We start from the raw sequence: 18,533 nt of genomic DNA, 5'->3' as shown, positions 1-18,533 counted from the left end.
TTTATGCACCAAGAGCTTGTAACACTCCAAAGAGAAAGGAAAAATTTAAATTGCATCATATGACCCCTTTAAATCCATCAAATTTTAATATTTGGCCACATGCAAACTCAGAAACTTTTTTTGAAATCGCGATGTACAATAAATGGCAGGTTGATGTATTCTCCCGGGTTGGCAAAGGTTTATAAATGATTTACGTTACAAATCTAGTGAGATAATGAACACTGTTTTCACAGATGAACGTTAAGCAATTCAAATTCACAGCATATGCAAAGGAAATGTGTGAACAGGACCTTTTCAAAAATCCCGGTAAATTTGTTCTGGCAATCATATCGTTCTTATGGAGATGACATGATTACTCTGAGCTGTTTACAAAGCTCCGCTGCTTTTTAATTAGTTTTTAAATATGTAAATCTAAATATGCGCTAGATGGACATCTTTGACCATTGCGCCCATTGACCATTGCGCAGCTTTTTTTAACGTGTCACGCTTCTCCATTCATCAGGGCTGCGACTCTGTAATTGGATTCTATTATGCACGTCTCATGTTTATAAGAGCAAAAACTTCTGATTGGCTAGTAATGTTAGTTTGTTTGAGAATGAAAGCTGTACTCCTCTCATACCATTGGTAGGCGAACTCGGGGACTCGAAAGTGATATCAACAAGTTTTTTTTTAAATGTAGGATTATTTTTTTCCGCAGCCAAACGCTGCACTCCGGAGATGCGGCACGGTGCCGGAGAACTTTAAGCCATGTTTACTGTAGAATGCAGAATGTCACGGAATTTGCCAATTTTGGATGGATACATCAAAAGTAGGTCAATACACTTAAATCAAAACACAATATGGACTAGTGGCTGAGAATATTACACAGCAAAAATATAATTTAAATATGATTCCTGCAGTCAGCGCCTTAGTGCGCCAGGTTAGTGTGCCGACATACAGCGCAACTGCGCTCGAGTTACTTTGCAGTCTCGAGGTCCTTTGCCGATCCCGCCCCCCTCTCTCTCCACCCAATGCTTTCCTGTCAGCTCTCTACTAGGGCTGTCAAAATGGCTGAAAAACTACATTCGAATTTTGTACTTAAAAATGATCAAAATTCAAATTATATTCGAATTTAAAATGCATAATTTCAGTTAGGGTAAAGAAAAGGCGAAAAAAAAGTGCATAATGTTTATAAACCAATTATAATTAAGTTGCTTAAACGACTATAAACAAAACAGCATCATGCATGTATGCATAGTTTAATACAAAGGGTGGAAAGCCAAATCACACAGAGTACATTTTTCATTTAACAACATGAGATGCAGTGGGATGGGGAAAAAAACCGCCATAAAGTCTCAATATATGTTTTTTTCAAAGTCAAACTTGCATTAATTTTACATGGCTTTCTAAACATGCGGCTCCTTTGTGCGAGATGCGAGTGCAACGGTAATAGATGTCCCTCTAGAAAATGCGCGAAATATGTGTTCTGTGTGAACGACTTGGTTTCAGTTTTGATGTAAACAAGATCTTCTCCGCATTGATGTTCTCCTTTTCCGCAATATTTTTAATGAACAACGCAGCAGCGCCACATCTAGTGGCTTCAACTGGATAGGCTAACAAAAACATTATAATGCAACGACACTTACATCGTCATCGCATCTCGTGCGCCACTGATAAGGCTGCCTGACGCACACCTACAATTCGAATGCAGCGTTGCGCGCGTGATGCTCAAGGTGTTTTCAGTGTCTGCCTGCTCAATATACGAGTACATGAACACATTAACATACTCTCTAGAACTGCTCTGAGAAAAACTATTGTCATATCATAAACAGAGAAACTTAAAGGTCTTCCCAGCAACCCGTCAAAATAAAAGGCTGGTTTAACTTTAAGTAATATTTTGTCACGATTTCTTTAAGTAATGACAGTACTATTACTACTAATAAAATTATTATTAAAACATTATTTTTTATAGTAGGAAATATTTACCAGAAAAATATTTACCAGAATTTATTTAGCAGAAAAATTTAAATACACAACAGTCCTTCTGGGGAAAAACAGAAATAAATAAAATAATATATTTTTTTAATAAAATCAATGAATTAGAGATGCTTTTGATTATTAATAGGCTATTTAAAGACACCATTAAAATAGAATCCAGAAAATTAATGTAAAACAGAATTTGGTAAAGATAAAACTGAATTTGAGAAAAAATTCAATTTCATAGGGCCTTAAAAATTTATTTTTGTTAAACGTTTAATAAATTGCTGTTTAATATCGCAAGTTTCATGATTTCAATTAATTAGAAATGCTTTTTGATTAATACAATTTTATTTAACCATCAAAGAAAGAGTCTATAAAAATTAAAATGGAAAAAAACGTAATCCAGAAAAATTAAAATGGAAAAAAATGGAATGACATTCCAAAGAATGGCACTCAAGCACTGGCATTCTCAGCACTGTCAGAATAAAAGTCCTACACACTGTGTAAAAAAAAAAAATGTATCAGAGTTTCCACAAAAATATTAAGCAATGCAAACATTTTCAAACGCGGTAATTATTAGGGCTGGGTTTTGACACAAATTTCACAATTCGATTTGATTCGATTCTCATTCACAAGCTTGCGATTCGATTCACAATTCAATTCGATTCGATTCAATATCGATTATTTTGGATATATATCAGGTACAGTACATGCAAAATTTTCTTAAGGAAAAAAATCTCAACTAAAATATACATGAGAGTCAGTTGGTACTACATTACTATAATATTGAAGGTTAAAACGGCCTATTTGGTTCAAATTACACTTAAGAAAGTTTAAAAATAATAAAGTTACAATTACATAATATTTCTACTTCAGTTCGTTTTTTTTTTTTTTAAATATAAACAATGGTGGCTGTCATAAAAACTTGCTGGATTTATTCAAACAAATTAAACATTGAAGAACAGTTACATTTATAATGAATATGTTATATGGTGCATATATTTAGCAAAATGCCCCTCTCTACAGTTTATTTTTCTATCTGATTAATGAGTTTATGGTCACCGAATATGTTTTTCTGAGGTAAATGTGACGTTACGTGACATATTGTTTAGAAGACGTTAAATTGACGTCTTTGCGCAGCTGAAACACTGATTGAGCGATTACTTGAGACAGGATATGGATTGTAAAGTTGTACTCTTTTTTTTTTTTACTTACCTTCAGATGTTTAGTCATGATTATTTTGTGCTGAAACTGTTATTAATGTGGAGGAGATGATCAGTTCACGTGCACCTCGCGCTGCCGCCTCTGTTGAACTGAGGCGCTACAGCGATCTGTTACTCCACATTAAACAGCGCCAAAACGGCATTTATTGTTTGAATACTGCAATACAATGGACAGAATTTAAAATCTGAGACTGTTTCATATTAAAAGTACCAAAGCACAATGCTTATTGCGATATATTGGATGGGAGGTGCCCTTCAATGTTCCATCCATTAACTGAAAACAGGCTAGACTAATCGATTATTGGGATTTAAGAATCGATATCGCTCCGTAAAAATGAGAATCGATTAATATCAAGATATCGATATTTTTTATCCAGCCCTAGTAATTATAAGAAATGTTTTTTGTGCACCAAATCAGCATATTAGAATAATTTCTGAAGGATCATGTGACACTGAAGACTGGAGTAATGATAATTAAAATTCAGCTTTGCGTCACAGGAATAAATTACATTTTAAAATACACTGAAATCACTTGAATGAATGAATGAATGATGCATTTATATAGCGCTTTACTGTGTATTGTTGTACACCCAAAGCGCTTTACAATCATGTGGGGGGGTCTCTCCTCAACCACCACTTATTTAAAATTGTAATAATACTTCACAATATTACAGTTTTTACTCTATTTGATCAAACAAATGCAGCCTTGGTGAGCATAAGAGAAACAGTAAATGGATTTAACTGGAACCTTTCATTTTAATAGTGTAGGATCTCACCATTTCCTTTATTTCTCAACCTGATTTAAAAAAAAAATAAAAAGATCTGGAGAATGTACATGTACTGACACAGTTTGATAACAGAAAAGTGAGAAATGCGATCCTGCCTGAACAGACAGAGTATGGAAGTGAATCATAAGGGGTGATCAGTCCCACACACAGCTACCGTGGCCCAGCGCTTTGAACAGCTACACATTTCTGCATCTAATCCTACGCCAGGCAGTCTTTGATCATGCGATGACTGCTAGACCATTATGACCAAACATGGACATGCTCTATGAAACAGCACCTGAAATAAATAAAGGCACAGCCTCTAGATTAGTATTTATGTCATTTCAATGTGAAATATCAAACATTAAAAATAATATTTAGCTGTGCCCTGGTGCATGCTGACATCTATCTATCTATCTATCTATCTATCTATCTATCTATCGTTTTTGAAAGAAGTCTCTTATTCTCACCAAGGCTGCATTTATTTGTTTAAAAATACAGTAAAAAGTCAAATCGTGAAATCTGATCAATTAATATAATCATTTTCTCTTTTAATATATTTTAAAATGTAATTTATTCCTGATCATCATTACTCCAGTCTTTGTCACATGATCCTTCAGAAATCACTCTAATATGCTGATTTGCTGCTCAGAAAACATTATCTTCTTATTTCTTTTCTTTGTTTTAACATTCTTTATTATTAATGTCAAAAACATATTTTTTTTGGAAATGATTCATTTTTTCAAGATTCTTTAAAGAAAATTCAAATTCAAAATTCAAAAGAACAGCGTTTATTTAGAATATAAATCTTCTGTAACATTATGAATGCCTTATGACACTGTTGATTAGTTTAATGCATCCTTGATGAAAAGTATTCATTTTTTCCAAAACAAAAAAATACATTGATCCCAAACTTCTGAATGGTAGTTTATATAGCAGCGACTTATTGTTTTGAAAAGCAACTCAAGCTGCCTGATGCATATAAAAAAAGATCAGATTCAACATATTAACAATCTCTCGAACTCACATTGCCTGTCTTTATAATTCAGTCTCTCACCCTCACACACAAGGAAAAGCCTCTGGCCCAAGACAAATCTGAAAAACAGCAGGAATTATTAGGTTAACGTTTCACTCTAAATGAGTGTAAACTTCACTATACAATATTCATAAAGTTAGTGTCGCACAAAACGCAGAAGGCTGCGGAACAGGGAATCTAAACTTAGCCCTTAAAAGCTGCTTTCAAAGGTTTTTCGAGTTGTTCTGCCCATTCCTCTCCCAAATAGACTGTCATTTCCAGTGAAGGCAGCGCTAAGAGGGAAAATGACCTCATTCGGTCCTGAATGTAGCCACCAATCTCCATGTTAGTCGATTGTCCTTTACAACCCGCGAGAAAGAAGTGACGAGAGGAATAGGAAGAAAGAAAATAAGTGAGGACGAGAGAGAGACATGTTGGTGGTCTGCCAGGGAGAGGGATCCTTTGTGTAGAACCTCTCTTCTGATAAACCCTGAAGGAAGAATGATAGAGAAAGAAAATAAAAGAACGGGAATGAGAGAGAAATGGGGAGAAGGAAGGTTCACATATAGAGGGATTTCTGAGATTAAAAGAAGAGGGGACAGACTGAAACTTGACAAAGGTCTGAAAGCTTTATCTTCTACAAAAAAAAAACAAAAAAAAAGACCTGTAAAGCTCCATCTGATCCTATACTTCAAAGCTCCACATACAGTATGGGAGCTTCCCTGTAACCTGACTTGAAGTGACACTGACTTGGCTAGAGATTTGTTATCCAGTCTCCTAATGACAGTAACTGAAAGTAAATTAATTTCTAATTTCATATCTTTGTAAGCCAAATCCATCTATAACAGCATCTAAGAACTGCAGTGAGTCACTGTGGCACAGCCCAAAAGAAGTAGGTGGCCATCAAGGCGCTACTGTTAGGAGAGAGAAGGATTTATCATACAGTATTGAGCGATGGCAGATCGTTTGTCCACGGTGTACCATTCCGGAGTCTTGTAAAGCATCTTAAATTACATTCCAGCTTAGGTCCGCCATTGTAACTTTATTTCGTTGTCTGCTTGAAGTGCAGCGATACATCACACAAAATAATGAAGGACAAGTTTATTTTGGCTTATACAGGACTTTCACTTAAGCTGTAGTGATCCCTCCTTGGGGGCATTTGGGAATGTAGGAACACAGGTAAAGTGTAAACAAGTGCTGGCACAGTATTTCAAAATGACAGAATGCTGTTCTAAGCTAAATAATAACTGACATCTTAAATGACACAAAAACATCCGAACTCTATTTTCGTGCTATAAATATTTTAGTACACGACTATATACTAAATATATAAATGTGAAATTTATAAATGTGTTAAACTGATCAAAACTGAAAGAAAAAGACTTGTAAAAATGCATAACGGCCATTTTGAATATTGCCTTTCATGCAGTGTGTAATGTAACTGTATGTGAATGCAAATGATCTGCAAGATGTAAAGCCGAAAGTGCATGATAAATAAAGTTATTGTCTCCCAAAAGAAAGAATCAACTCTAAACAGCATAATAGAGTCATTAGTATTTCGAATCCCACTTCCGTGACGGCTACACTGGGTAACACATTTGCATAATGCCCATCTATGTTCTACGTTAGCCAGTTGCGCACAACTATACCCAAAACGAAAGCATTGTTTGACCTTGCATGCATGTACACCTATTGTAGGAGACTCCCAAAACAATATTAGGAACCTTAAAAATGGCATAATAGGGGCACTTTAAAAAAAATCTCACTGGCCCCAAACCTTTGAAATGTAGTATACATCATGATTTGAAAAAGTATTAACTGAAAAATTACCTAATAGGACCTGCAGAATGTTTGTGCTAAAACTACACTTTTTCAATTATAAAGATGCTTTTTAAAAAACATTTTTTCTCTTTTTTCTTTATTATTACATTTTATTTCAAATATTTTTTTTTTATGCTACAACATAAAACTAAGTAGCATTAACCGATCCAGTGAAGTGAGTTTTATTGTGGCTGACATCATCAAACTAATGTCACGGTGACATCAGCAAAGTGTCTTATAAGCTTGTTAGAGACGTGGTGGCTTTTACCCTTCGAGTGGGTTTTCTGTGCGTTACGGTGTTTTTTTACAGGCACTTGTTTGGCACTGCTGATGACATCATATGATCTAATGTGCCAGTGCAACCTCAGTCTATTGTTAAATTAATAACAAGAAAATTTGAGAGTGTGTGGGAGATGGATAAGCGAAAAAGAAAAGGACTGTGTGTGTCTGTACACGTCCGCCTGTAAGTGTATGTTACATATTTAATTTATGTCAGCCCCTCTATTTTGTTCTTTTCTCCCATAATGCACCTCTCTAATACAAATGGGATAAAAGCAGCTTCAATGGGGCAGAAAACAGCTTTAGTGTTTAACTCTTCAGACCTGGCTCTCTTTCCTTCTTTTCCTCCAGTTTTCTTTCGCTCTCTGCTCCGTCATATAGACCCTAAACACATATGCCCAGACCTCATTCCAGAAACTGAACATGCAAACCACATAAAGCAGCTCATCGAATATTCAGTCCTGCCCCCTCAGTGTGCGTTAGTGCTCCCTGCCCTTTCTTTCCCATATCAGAGGTGGAAACATGGATAAAAAGATGCGCCCCGGCGCCTTCATTTTTAATAACATAGAGGAAAATCTGGGTTTACAGTGAAGCAAAGCATCCTCCAGGACCCTCAGATACACACTCTCAAAACACACTCACGCTCCCCCCAGAGTACACCGCAAAAAGACATGCAGTTGAACTTGATCAAAGCAGGCCAAGAGACACAGTGGTGGTACAAGAGAGAAAGGATGTATAATACTATAGAGATAAAGGCCATTCTGAAACATTCTAAAGCAATACTTCACACAAAACCTAAAATTATGGCATTATTAAGTCACTCCAAACTTAAAAGTTGTAGTTTTTTCCATGGATCACAAAAGGACACGTTTTGAAAAATCTTTACATGGTTCGGTCTAACTCCTACTTGTTTAAATCTCTTCTTTTGTGTTTCATAGGGGAAAAGGATGATTAATATAATAGGTGCTGCACTTAGAGATCAACAGATAATCGATAATTGAGACGGGTCTACCTACAAATGCATGTAAACGTACATGCAGTATGCAGCCAGTATACTATGCAGCCACAGTTTTTAACAAAATCCACTCGTGCAATACTTCAATACTGACAGTATAGTAAAATCATACTCTTTACTTAATTTTCATACAATTTGTGATTTAAAAAGAAAAACTTGGCAAGATAAACATGTTGTGTAGAAAATCAGTCCTGTGCTAATAGCATCATGTATACAAAAGTCACATTTCAAATATTAAATAGCATCATGTATGCAAAAGTTACATTTAGGATGCCAAATGTTCTATAGTGCTAAATCAACTAAATATGTCTAAACACTAAATTCATTAACACCATTAACTCATTTACCTAATTTGAAAATGAAGCGGTTTTATTCTGTTCAGTCTAATCAGAAAGACTGAGACCAGAAACATCACAAGCCGACCTTGATGTAACGGTCAGAGGTTATTTATATAAATTAGGGCTGCACAATAAATCGCATGCGATATTTAACGCGCATCTTATGAGTAAAGCCGGTTCTGTAATCAGCGGTAAATCTCCATCACCTGCGTGCTTTCACATTGAGCAGCATTAACTACACAGAGCCTTTGTTCACAGGCAAGCTGCGCAAAACCACGTTCATATTCGCGCGCTTTTTTGCGCAGCTCGTCGGTGAACAACGGTTCTGTGTAGTTAATGCTGCTCAATGTGAAAGCACGCAGGTGATGGAGATTTACCGCTGATTACAGAACCGGCTTTCTGACAAGATGCGCATTAAATATCGCATGCGATTTATCGTGCAGCCCTAATATAAATATTTAATAAAGCGCTGAGAAAAGACTTACTTCATTTGTGTGCAAATACATTTGGCTTGGTATTTTGTTATTTTATGCAAGGAAAACTTCATACATGCCAATGTACACTTCTCTTTTAAAAGTCTGAGGTCAGATTTTTTTTAATAAATGTATACTTTTTTCAGCAAAGACACATTAAACACATCAAAAGTGACAGTAAAAACATGTATAATTTTACAAAAGATTTCTATTTCAACTAAATGCTGAAATGCTGTTCTTTTGAACTTTCTATTCATAAAGGAATACTGAAAAAAAATTCTACAAAAATACTGGGAAAAAATACTACATATTCTCAACTGTGATAATAAATGTTTTGTGAGCACCAAATGTGACAATGAAGACTGAAAAATTCAGCTTTGCCATCACAAGAATAAATTATATATGATAAATTATATGTATTAAAACATTTTCCATGTATGTATTAAAACAGTTACTGTAATTGTAATAGTATTCTCAAAATATTACTGTTTTTACTGTATTTTAAATCAAATAAATGCTGCCTTGGTGAGTGGAAGACACTTTTCCTACAGACACATTAAAAAGATCTTACTGACTTCTTATTGAATGTGAAAGGATCTGACAGCAATTGTGATATTTTCTGCCTCTCTATTTCTGTTTATTTCAGACTTGGAAATGCATTGTGCTTGACATGTTATTGCACAGCCAATACAGCCAAGGCTGTATCAGCCTCGGTATCAAAAGGAACTCTGGGAGATGATTAAAAGAAGGGATGAGAAGTGTTATGGGAGACAGCAAGCAGGGGGCCTCTTAATGTTTGAGTTTCATTCACATCAGCCCCAGCATTTGACTCCCTAAGCAGCGCTTCCCTCCTGAAGAGTCTCTTCACTTATTACCCTCCAAGCTCTACCGCAGCACCGGGGCCTAATGTGTCAAATACGAAGTTGGAGGATGTCGCTCGAAGGAAATTAGATAATGAAAAATATGAACCTTATGAATTCTAAGCAACTTTCAATATATACACTTGCCATCACAAATAACTTGTCATACATACAATGAGAGAATAAGCAGATAGTAAAACAAAAAACTAAAAGCAAGACTTAAAAAGAATCTACTAATTACATAAAAACTAAACGCACATTACATAAGAATTAAAACATTAAAATCATTGTCTGGTTTAAGTGAGAAACGTTTCTAACCATGAGCTTTGACAAAGTAGCACAATCCACTTACTTTGTGATTGTATTTCATCACTGTTAAAAGGGATTGTGCGTTCATCTAAAATTATCAAATCACTATTTGGAAGGGTAGTTTGAAGTGAACTCAGCCAGATGATGCAATGGGATGACATGGTCGTCTACAAGAAGTTTCTACAGTTTATGTGGATGAAGACTGTGTAGTAATAGCCTAATAGTCAAATGCATCCATTTGATAATGAATTAAAAATGTAAAAAAATCATTGATGTTTAACGTAAAATAAAGACAGCATCAATGAATCCATTTGCAATCATAAACTTTCTCGGCTCTTTTGAGGCAGCTCTGTCACTACCCCGGCCACAGGTTTCTGTCACACCTACACAACTGCAACCCATTTTGCTATAAACACAGCTCATTGCCAACTTTGCAGAAACAAATAGACAGACAGAGGGACAGTGACAGGAAGACTGGCAATCCGTCAGGCTATATCTGATGCAGATGGCATGACTGATAAAGAAAATCTGTCAGGTATCTGAATTGTGTCTCGTTTAATGCCACACAGCTAGACAATCCAAAACATGGCATTGAATATTTGAAATCAAGCTTTCTGTTTAGGCCTTGGTGGAAAACATCTGATTGATGCCAGATATGATGAAATATTCTGTGGTGGTTGCTGTAAATGCAAAGTCGAGGACAAATAAAGCACATAGAGTCAGCAAGGCGGTAATGCATGCTTACCTTTTCGGCCATTGTCATGGCAGAGCCACCATGGATTCCCAGTATGGGCATGGAAGTCTGAGAGGAAACAAAGTCCAGCATCTGTGCCACGGCTTCCTGGTCCGTGCCGTCTCCATAGACCAGCCCGTGCAGCCTCTGTCGGGACATGAGCTCACACAGGTGCGTAAGCATGCTTCCTGGGTCCGTCTGGTTCACCTGGACGCTGAGAACAGTCACATCCAGAGGCACACCTATCCCACGAGCCGGACGCAGGGCTGATTCGGATACAGTGGGGGTTTGGCCCAGTATCACAGCTACACTCAGGGATGGAGGCTTCTCTGCGGCCTGCGACCAACCCAGCAAAGCCCATAAGACCATCAAGCAGACTACAGCTCCCATCATTCCTGGCTTCAGCCCCTGTTAAGATGAGAAGTTTTAAAAAGATGCAAAACACGCTCAGTCTTACCAATCAGGCTTACCAGATCTCAATAGACCAAAATCAGATAACGCACATCCATAAATCACATTCGCCCTGTTACTTGGCACGCTATGATTCAGTGGAGGGGGACTGGGAAGCGAATCCGGAAGACAAGCTTTTAAAGGTTAAGATGATATGGCACTCTGTTCAACTACTCAATCATTTCAAGTCAATACTTTTCAATTAGCCTAAACAGTTAAATGGAACAGTGGTTCACTTATTAGCAATTAACTCTGATGTACTGTCTTACAATATGTCACCGTGGTTGCATTTAAATGGCCTGTCTAATTGATAGGACTCTTCAATTGCTTATAACGATTCTAGGCGGAATTTGATGCTCAAATGATTCCAGATGGCTAGTGTGGCTGTCTCTTAAATTATAGTAATAATTGATGAAACCATGCACTAACTGGAGTGCATTATAACTTCATGAGTGAAGAACAGCTTACACATGGTTAAATTTAAGTACGTTGATGTCAGCGGTTCAAAGATGGTTCAATCTCAAGAGATTGAATGTAGAAGTCAACTTTGGAATTAAGGAAACTGTACTTATGGCTTAAAGGAATAGTTCACTCCAAACCTCAATCGGCACCTATCCCTATTCATTTTCACTGTAAGGAAAACAGCAGTGTGAATGTACTTCAAATAAATCTCCTTCTATGTTAACAAAGAAAAACCATACAGATTTGGAACGACTAAACAGTGAGTGAATAACTGACAATATTCTTTTAAGGTAAAAAAAAAATAGATATAGATTTTTTCCTGTTCATTTGGCTCCTTTTATCAAGGTAGAGATACTTTGCTATCAAACATGCTTTGATAGCAAGATTGATCGAATTCACTCTGAACTTTTCACTCTCAGAAATGTCACTGGATACGCCTGCTTCATCCCTGGAGTTTAGTCATCAGTCATATTTGCACCTCCATTTCATTCACCGACTACCTTGGGCCATAGCCAATAACCACAGATGAAAAAGTACTCTGATGATGTTGAGAATTATAACAAAAATATATTACCTAGTACAGTCAAATATCCTGTTTCTTATTTAACTCTGGTTGAAAATGTCATTGGTAACACACAAGCAGGGCATATATACAGCAGCATCATGAAATCGTGTCAGTTTGTCTCTTAATATACTGTATGTGCCAGGGCATGTAATTGAAAATCAATACTCATCATGACACAAAAATCAATAAAGTGAAATAAACCCTACAGTCTCCACAGCTTGAAATTTGGGAGTTTGTTTGGGGTGCTCAGCAATGAATGATGTGATAAGAATGTGCTGCCATCAGCTACTATGAGTACTACCATTTTTTATCACCAGTCCTCAACAAAGGACAAAGCTTAATGCAGAAGCTTTTGAATGCACAGCTTAATAGAAAAAGTAAATATATATATAAATATATATAAATATATATATATAAATATATATATATATTAGTATTATTTATATATATATATATACACACACACACAAGCAATTAAATGAGTATGCTGATTTTTATTAGTAATTTTAAAATCACAACATTGATATAGCAATGCATGAGCAGAAACGGATGACCGTTACTGCCTGATGCATTATATAATTCCTCCTACAATGTCATTTTTGAATAAATGAAGCAAAGAGTTGTTTAACACTTGACAAACTAATAATTTATTGATGCGTTTTCAATTGTTGGCAAACACTTATAGCAGATAGTAAGAGGGTTTTGCTTCTGTCAGCTTAAACATTCATCTGTATTGTGAAGCATACTAATTAGTGCCAATCACATAATTGCCTAATTGCTTTCTTAATGGTTGCACTGGTAGTTTGTGAGGGTCCAAAAGTGGTACATGCCTCAATGACCACATTAGAGATTCCAGAGACAGGCAGTTGTGCTCTGTTACCCCTGTAACTTTCTCATTTAGTATACTTGCTAACATCCATAATTGGCATACTCACAGAGCTACCCCAGCAAAGCAACCATGCCCTTAAGTCTACCCCGGACTAGCACTTAGCGTTTGCAAATGCAGTGCATCACTCTGCATCTCGTTCTGCATGTGCATCTGTCAGATTTGTTGGACGTTTTACAAGTAAACAGTGTGTAATGTTTTCAGTCACATTAGACATCACTTTCACCCTAAGCTTGCTACAACTGAAGAGCAGCCAAGGATCAAAATAGAGACAGTTCATTTCGCTTACAAAAACAGACCCATGGATTTTTACGCATCAATTTAAGCAATGCTGCCAAAAACGTCTTGCCAATAGGAGTGTTTGTACGAGTGAGGTTTGAGTATATGCCTGGAAGTACCAACCACAGTTTTGATGGTCTGTCACAGCCCATATTTCATAATTCAAAACCACACCATAAAGTGCCAAGTGCAGATCGGCTCCTCTGTTAGGAGAATATCACCGCTGAGATCACTTCTCTTCGCAGGCGAATGGGGAGGTTGTGGGTGGATTTCTGAGTTTGACTGTGTGGAAAGGTGGAGGGGTCAATAGTTACGAGTACTCTCAAAATAAGCACCTGCACTAGGTCCTCCTCCCCCATCCATTTCTTTTTCTGACCAACACGTACGCTCATATATTCCTTCTGTTTAAGGTCGAAAACATATTCTACCTAAGTATTTAAATGCAGACCGTTTACAAAATGTGTAGAAAACTGTTACATAGTCCGTTTTCTCTTTCAGGTCAATACTGTTATGGTGAAGCAACAGTTTGAAGAAAATCTTGCTATGCAAATTTAAACTCCGTACATATTATAGCAAATTTCATTTTAATTGCCAGAAATTTTGAAGGTAACTCCATTGCCCCCTTGAATCCTGAGGTTTGGTACCACCACAAGAGCGCATTAAGTACATTCAACAGGGCAGTGCATTAGCCAAGTGCTCATGTCTGCGTTCACGTATTTGCTTAAATTATGTTCCTGGCCTAAGGCATCACAAGAGTTGGCCCAATATAGCAAATGTAAGAATGCATTGCTGTATATATCTGGGTGTTCAGTTAAGGTCATTTTATCAAGACGTGTATAAGTGTCTCTATACATGAATGTGTGGGAAGGGAGGGGGCGGTTTTGAAATATTTCAGCTTCTAAAATTGTATCCTCCGTTGCAGGAAAGACTATTTCAGGACTGGTCCTGTAAGCAAGAGGAAAACATCAAAAATGTGTTTGGACAACGTGACTGCACCCAAATCTGCAAGTCCCTCATTCCCCGTTTAGACCGAACCCGCGAAACAACGGCGCCCCCTTACGGATCTCCCTGTCAGCCACTTCACACCTATTACTAAAACGTTCAATATTTAAAACGTATCTTACCTTGCGTGTCACGAGGTGTCAGTGAAGAAGACTCGCCGTGGTTGAAATGTGCCATCTGTGAAACTGACCGACGTCTTGTGAATGTTATCCACGAAGATTTCCTCACAGAGAAGGCGCGTTTCTCGGCGCATTTTTTTCCAGACCTTCGGCGAACCACCTTGACAGGAGCTTAAGTGTTCAATGTTCTGGAAAAAAAAGTCAACCAAAATCCTTACACCAGGGTAACAAAAATGACAGAACTCATTATTTAGTGTATTTCTATAACTTATCGCTCGTGTTCAGTAGTCTACGAGCGAAAAGCCACACCAAAAGGCTTCGCGAGTGGGCAAACTGATCTGCGTGGAAGCGTAACGGTTCCCCCGCACAGAACCAAGTCACCTCAGAGGCTGACTACAACACCACATAACCGTGTTTTAAGCAACACCTATCAGTGAGCTTCGAGAGTGAAGTCAGTGATTAAAAGGTACGTGTGTGAGAGACCCGGCGTGTTTAAATAACGGCCGGTGTGGTATTCCCCTCACGCGCGCGCGGGGTTTGTCTCTATGTAGGGCGCTCTCTCGCGCAGCAGGTGTTGCGCATCAAGGCGGTTGAAGTAATTTCTCCCGTCACCAAAATAAGCCAACGATTTCGTCAACGGGAAGCTCCAACGACTCCCAGTTGGCTATGAGAGAGCGAGCTCACATTTGGTAAGGCAAAATAATACGTTTTTTGATGTTTTATTGAAAGTAAAGAGAGAACAACTCACCTAATATCCCCGTTATACATTTCCAATACACCAGTCAGGAAATTAAACCGCGTCCTCAGTAGTCTTCATCGTATAACCTTGATCTTTCTTTATAAACAAATCCGTCAAGTTCAGCGCTCTTAACGGCGTAATTCCACCAGTGTCCTTGTGTTTACCGTGTCCATTCCTTACAGAGATTAACCAGAAAAAGGAAAAGGAAAAAAAACGTTCAGTGATTCAGTCGACATACAACGACCACATGGATTTTTTTTCACCTTAATATTTGTTATTTTTTTCTGATACTCGAGTGCTTTCCGCAGTGGAGCTTGTGGAACAGGTCCGTGTGCCGCCTCTGAGGGGGATTCCGTCAATATCGCATCCTTTTGGAGAAAACAACAGCAACGCGCTGTATTCAGTCGTTAAAACGTCGATAACGGTGATGATGTGTATTTTGGATAGAGATTCCTCTGCGACACCATCGACTGAACTCGAGACATCATGGCAAACTGTCGCGTGCATGTACGCTCCTTAACATATCAGCGCGGAATTGAGACTGTACTTGCCAATGCCTCCCACTCGCTCCGCGCCAAATTCAACTCAATTCTCTTACCTTGCCACCCATAATTAACACAAACATACGTTTCATATACGGATTTGCTGTCTGTCAGTGCAAACAGACTAGTCTCATCGCTTAACTATTTGAGGAAATCATTTGGTTATGAGGCGCGTTCGTATTTCCATCCAACTTTACAGACCATTGCTCTCAGACGCACACTCCATGAATCGAGTAGATGGTAGATTGAGTCTCTCTCTCTCTCTCTCTGTCTCTCTCTCCATCACACACATGAATACAGTCAAATGATAATGAGCACCATTAACAGTCCCCTCGCACGATGGGCGCGTCAAAACTGTGGAAAATTCTCAATCACACGACGCCTCAGTAAGCAAGTCATTTTCCCGCTCGATGTTGCAAAACCATGTCCCATCCACTGTCGCCTCCACCTGTTAAAGAGAGCAAAACAGTTCAACGAACCGACTTCTGTCAATCTCAATGAAAACGGTGATTTTGGGCTTGCTCTGTTTGCGCCAAAATTGGTGGTTCGTTATGAGTCAGACGCTCCCAGCTGTGTAATTTCCTTGTAGGAAATCCACGGGAGCCGTTATGATCCTCAACTCATGCAATTAAATCAAATAAGATCATTCACCCAGTCAAAGGAAAACTGCTTGACAAGTCTATTTAAAGATTATGACCGCGTGTTTAAGTATAGATGTACAGAAGGCACGTGTCCCCTCAGATTTTTGAGCCAAGTGGATTTTAATGCAAATATCTGTATCTTTAAAAAACTAAGCTGCACCATTACTGTGGGTTTTTAAAAAAAGTGTTGGCCTTCTGGTCATGTCTAACCTTACAAAATCTGTTAGACAGAAAGTTCCGCAGATTACCACATAATTCATAAAATGCAACACCATCTGATTCCTTTACCTGAAAATAAAGAGTACAATACTCTCAGCTATGTTTTATTACATTTTACTGTATTGAAATTCATTTTGAAGATTCTCCCCCCAAAATAACACCGAAAATACTTAATAAAAAAACACCACAGATTCCACCTAGTCATGTCTTATCTGGCCTAGGGTACTGAATGAGTCAGAATTGCCACTGGTGCCCCCTGAAAAAAAACTCTGTTTAGATATATTTAAAATAATGACGCATTTCTACTCTAAAAGCGATGGTTGAACCTTATTTGAAACATTAAGATCAGTTTATCAGATTTTTTTGAAAGCATTTGTAGCACTTTATACTGCTGTTCACAACACAGACCAGCCAGCCCACTATTTTATGGTTACCAGGAAACTACGTTTCAATATGATGTAACACTACAAAACCATTTAAAATATATATCATTTAACCATTTAGCATAAACACACAGGCATGCATCGGCAAACTATGCCTCAGGAACGTTCTTTGTCTTGCTGTTTGTCCTCACAAGCGTTATAATTACTCATTCTTTATAGGACAACCTTTACATACTAATATATTCATGTTTAGAAATTACCCACTTTGACAACCTACTTTCCATACATTGATTTTGAAGAAATAAAACTGAATACAACCATGCAAACTACTATAAAGTAGATCTGACGTATCTAAACTCATGTACATCGTAGTGTACTGCTGCTTTTTGTTACCCCCAGCATTTTTTGTCTCACTCATCCAACCAATCATGTTTCAGAATAGGCTGGAAAAGGACGTTTTACAGTCCAGGGAACAAATTTCAAGATGATAAACTTTACCATTTGTAACAGCAGGTCCATTGTGATTATCCATGTCTGTGTATCTCATTTTGGAAACCTATGCCCATTATCTGCTTGCTTGAGCAAATAATGCAAATTCATGGCTCAAAGGGAACTCTGATTTGCTTTGGCAGGAAAGATCTTCCTTTTCTTTTTCAAATCATACATCATCTCATATACAGAACACATCAACAAATGTTTCAGGACATTTACAGTAGCAGAATCTAAAACTTCCAGTGGCTCAAACAGTAGAGAATGGAGCTAACAATGCCAAGGTCGAGCGTTCTGATAAAATGTATTTCTTGAATGGAAAGTAAATTGCTTTCGATAAAATTATCTAACAAATGCACGCTTTCTGGAATGTATTTCTGCTATCCATTCTATTCATTAATTCATTGTCTAATTAACACAGGTTTGTGTTTATGTGTGGGCATGGAAGCGGTATTGAAGCCCCAGAGTATCTGTAACAATTATTAACAAATATTTTATACTGCGTGTGAATCACTCAAAGACACACGCACTTATTTGCTTGTATTAAATCAGCCCTAATGCAGAGTTAAACTGGGTCAAATTAGGAGTTGTTTACTTACTAAATGAAAGCCCAGAACTGACTTGAAAGGAGTCGCAGGTAATTATCCAGAAAGCTCATAATGAAACAATTTTACGACTGAGATAATACATTTTAGACATTTTCTTTTAAGGAGAGAGCTAAATGATATGCTTTGGCAACAGACACAAGCTCATGTTGACTAATGAAGATCCCATTTCCTTGGACTGTTTGGATTTACAATAAACATTTAATTTCCCACATCTCACATCCACTAACAAACATCAATAAATTGTAATTCCGACACAGACAAAATAAACCAAGTGCAAAATAAGTAAGGCAACAGCTACAGCATCACAAAACATGCACAACTTCATTAATAAATGAAGAAGGAATTAAGAAATAAAGA

The 18,533-nt window shown here is 37.4% G+C and overlaps 1 protein-coding gene across 1 annotated transcript in view; it reads right to left on the bottom strand.

Annotated features, from left to right (window-relative positions):
• grin2ab (glutamate receptor, ionotropic, N-methyl D-aspartate 2A, b) overlaps positions 1 to 15,547 on the bottom strand; it is an 81,774-nt gene extending 66,227 nt beyond the window's left edge. Inside the window, exons 1-3 of the mRNA XM_016491858.1 lie at positions 15,304 to 15,547; positions 14,559 to 14,743; positions 10,805 to 11,200 (exon numbers count right to left, since the gene is read on the bottom strand). Of these exons, the coding sequence (XP_016347344.1) occupies positions 10,805 to 11,185 (381 nt within the window). The 5' untranslated portion in view covers positions 11,186 to 11,200; positions 14,559 to 14,743; positions 15,304 to 15,547. The remainder of the gene's footprint in view (positions 1 to 10,804; positions 11,201 to 14,558; positions 14,744 to 15,303) is intronic.
• Between the last annotated feature and the right edge of the window lie 2,986 nt (positions 15,548 to 18,533).

The sequence above is a fragment of the Sinocyclocheilus anshuiensis genome, unplaced genomic scaffold (assembly GCF_001515605.1).
Source record: "Sinocyclocheilus anshuiensis isolate Anshui unplaced genomic scaffold, SAMN03320099.WGS_v1.1 scaffold50, whole genome shotgun sequence".
In the NCBI taxonomy this organism is placed as follows: Eukaryota; Metazoa; Chordata; class Actinopteri; order Cypriniformes; family Cyprinidae; genus Sinocyclocheilus; species Sinocyclocheilus anshuiensis.
The sequence above is the reverse complement of the archived record's forward strand: the minus strand, read 5'-3'. Positions and strand labels throughout refer to the sequence as shown.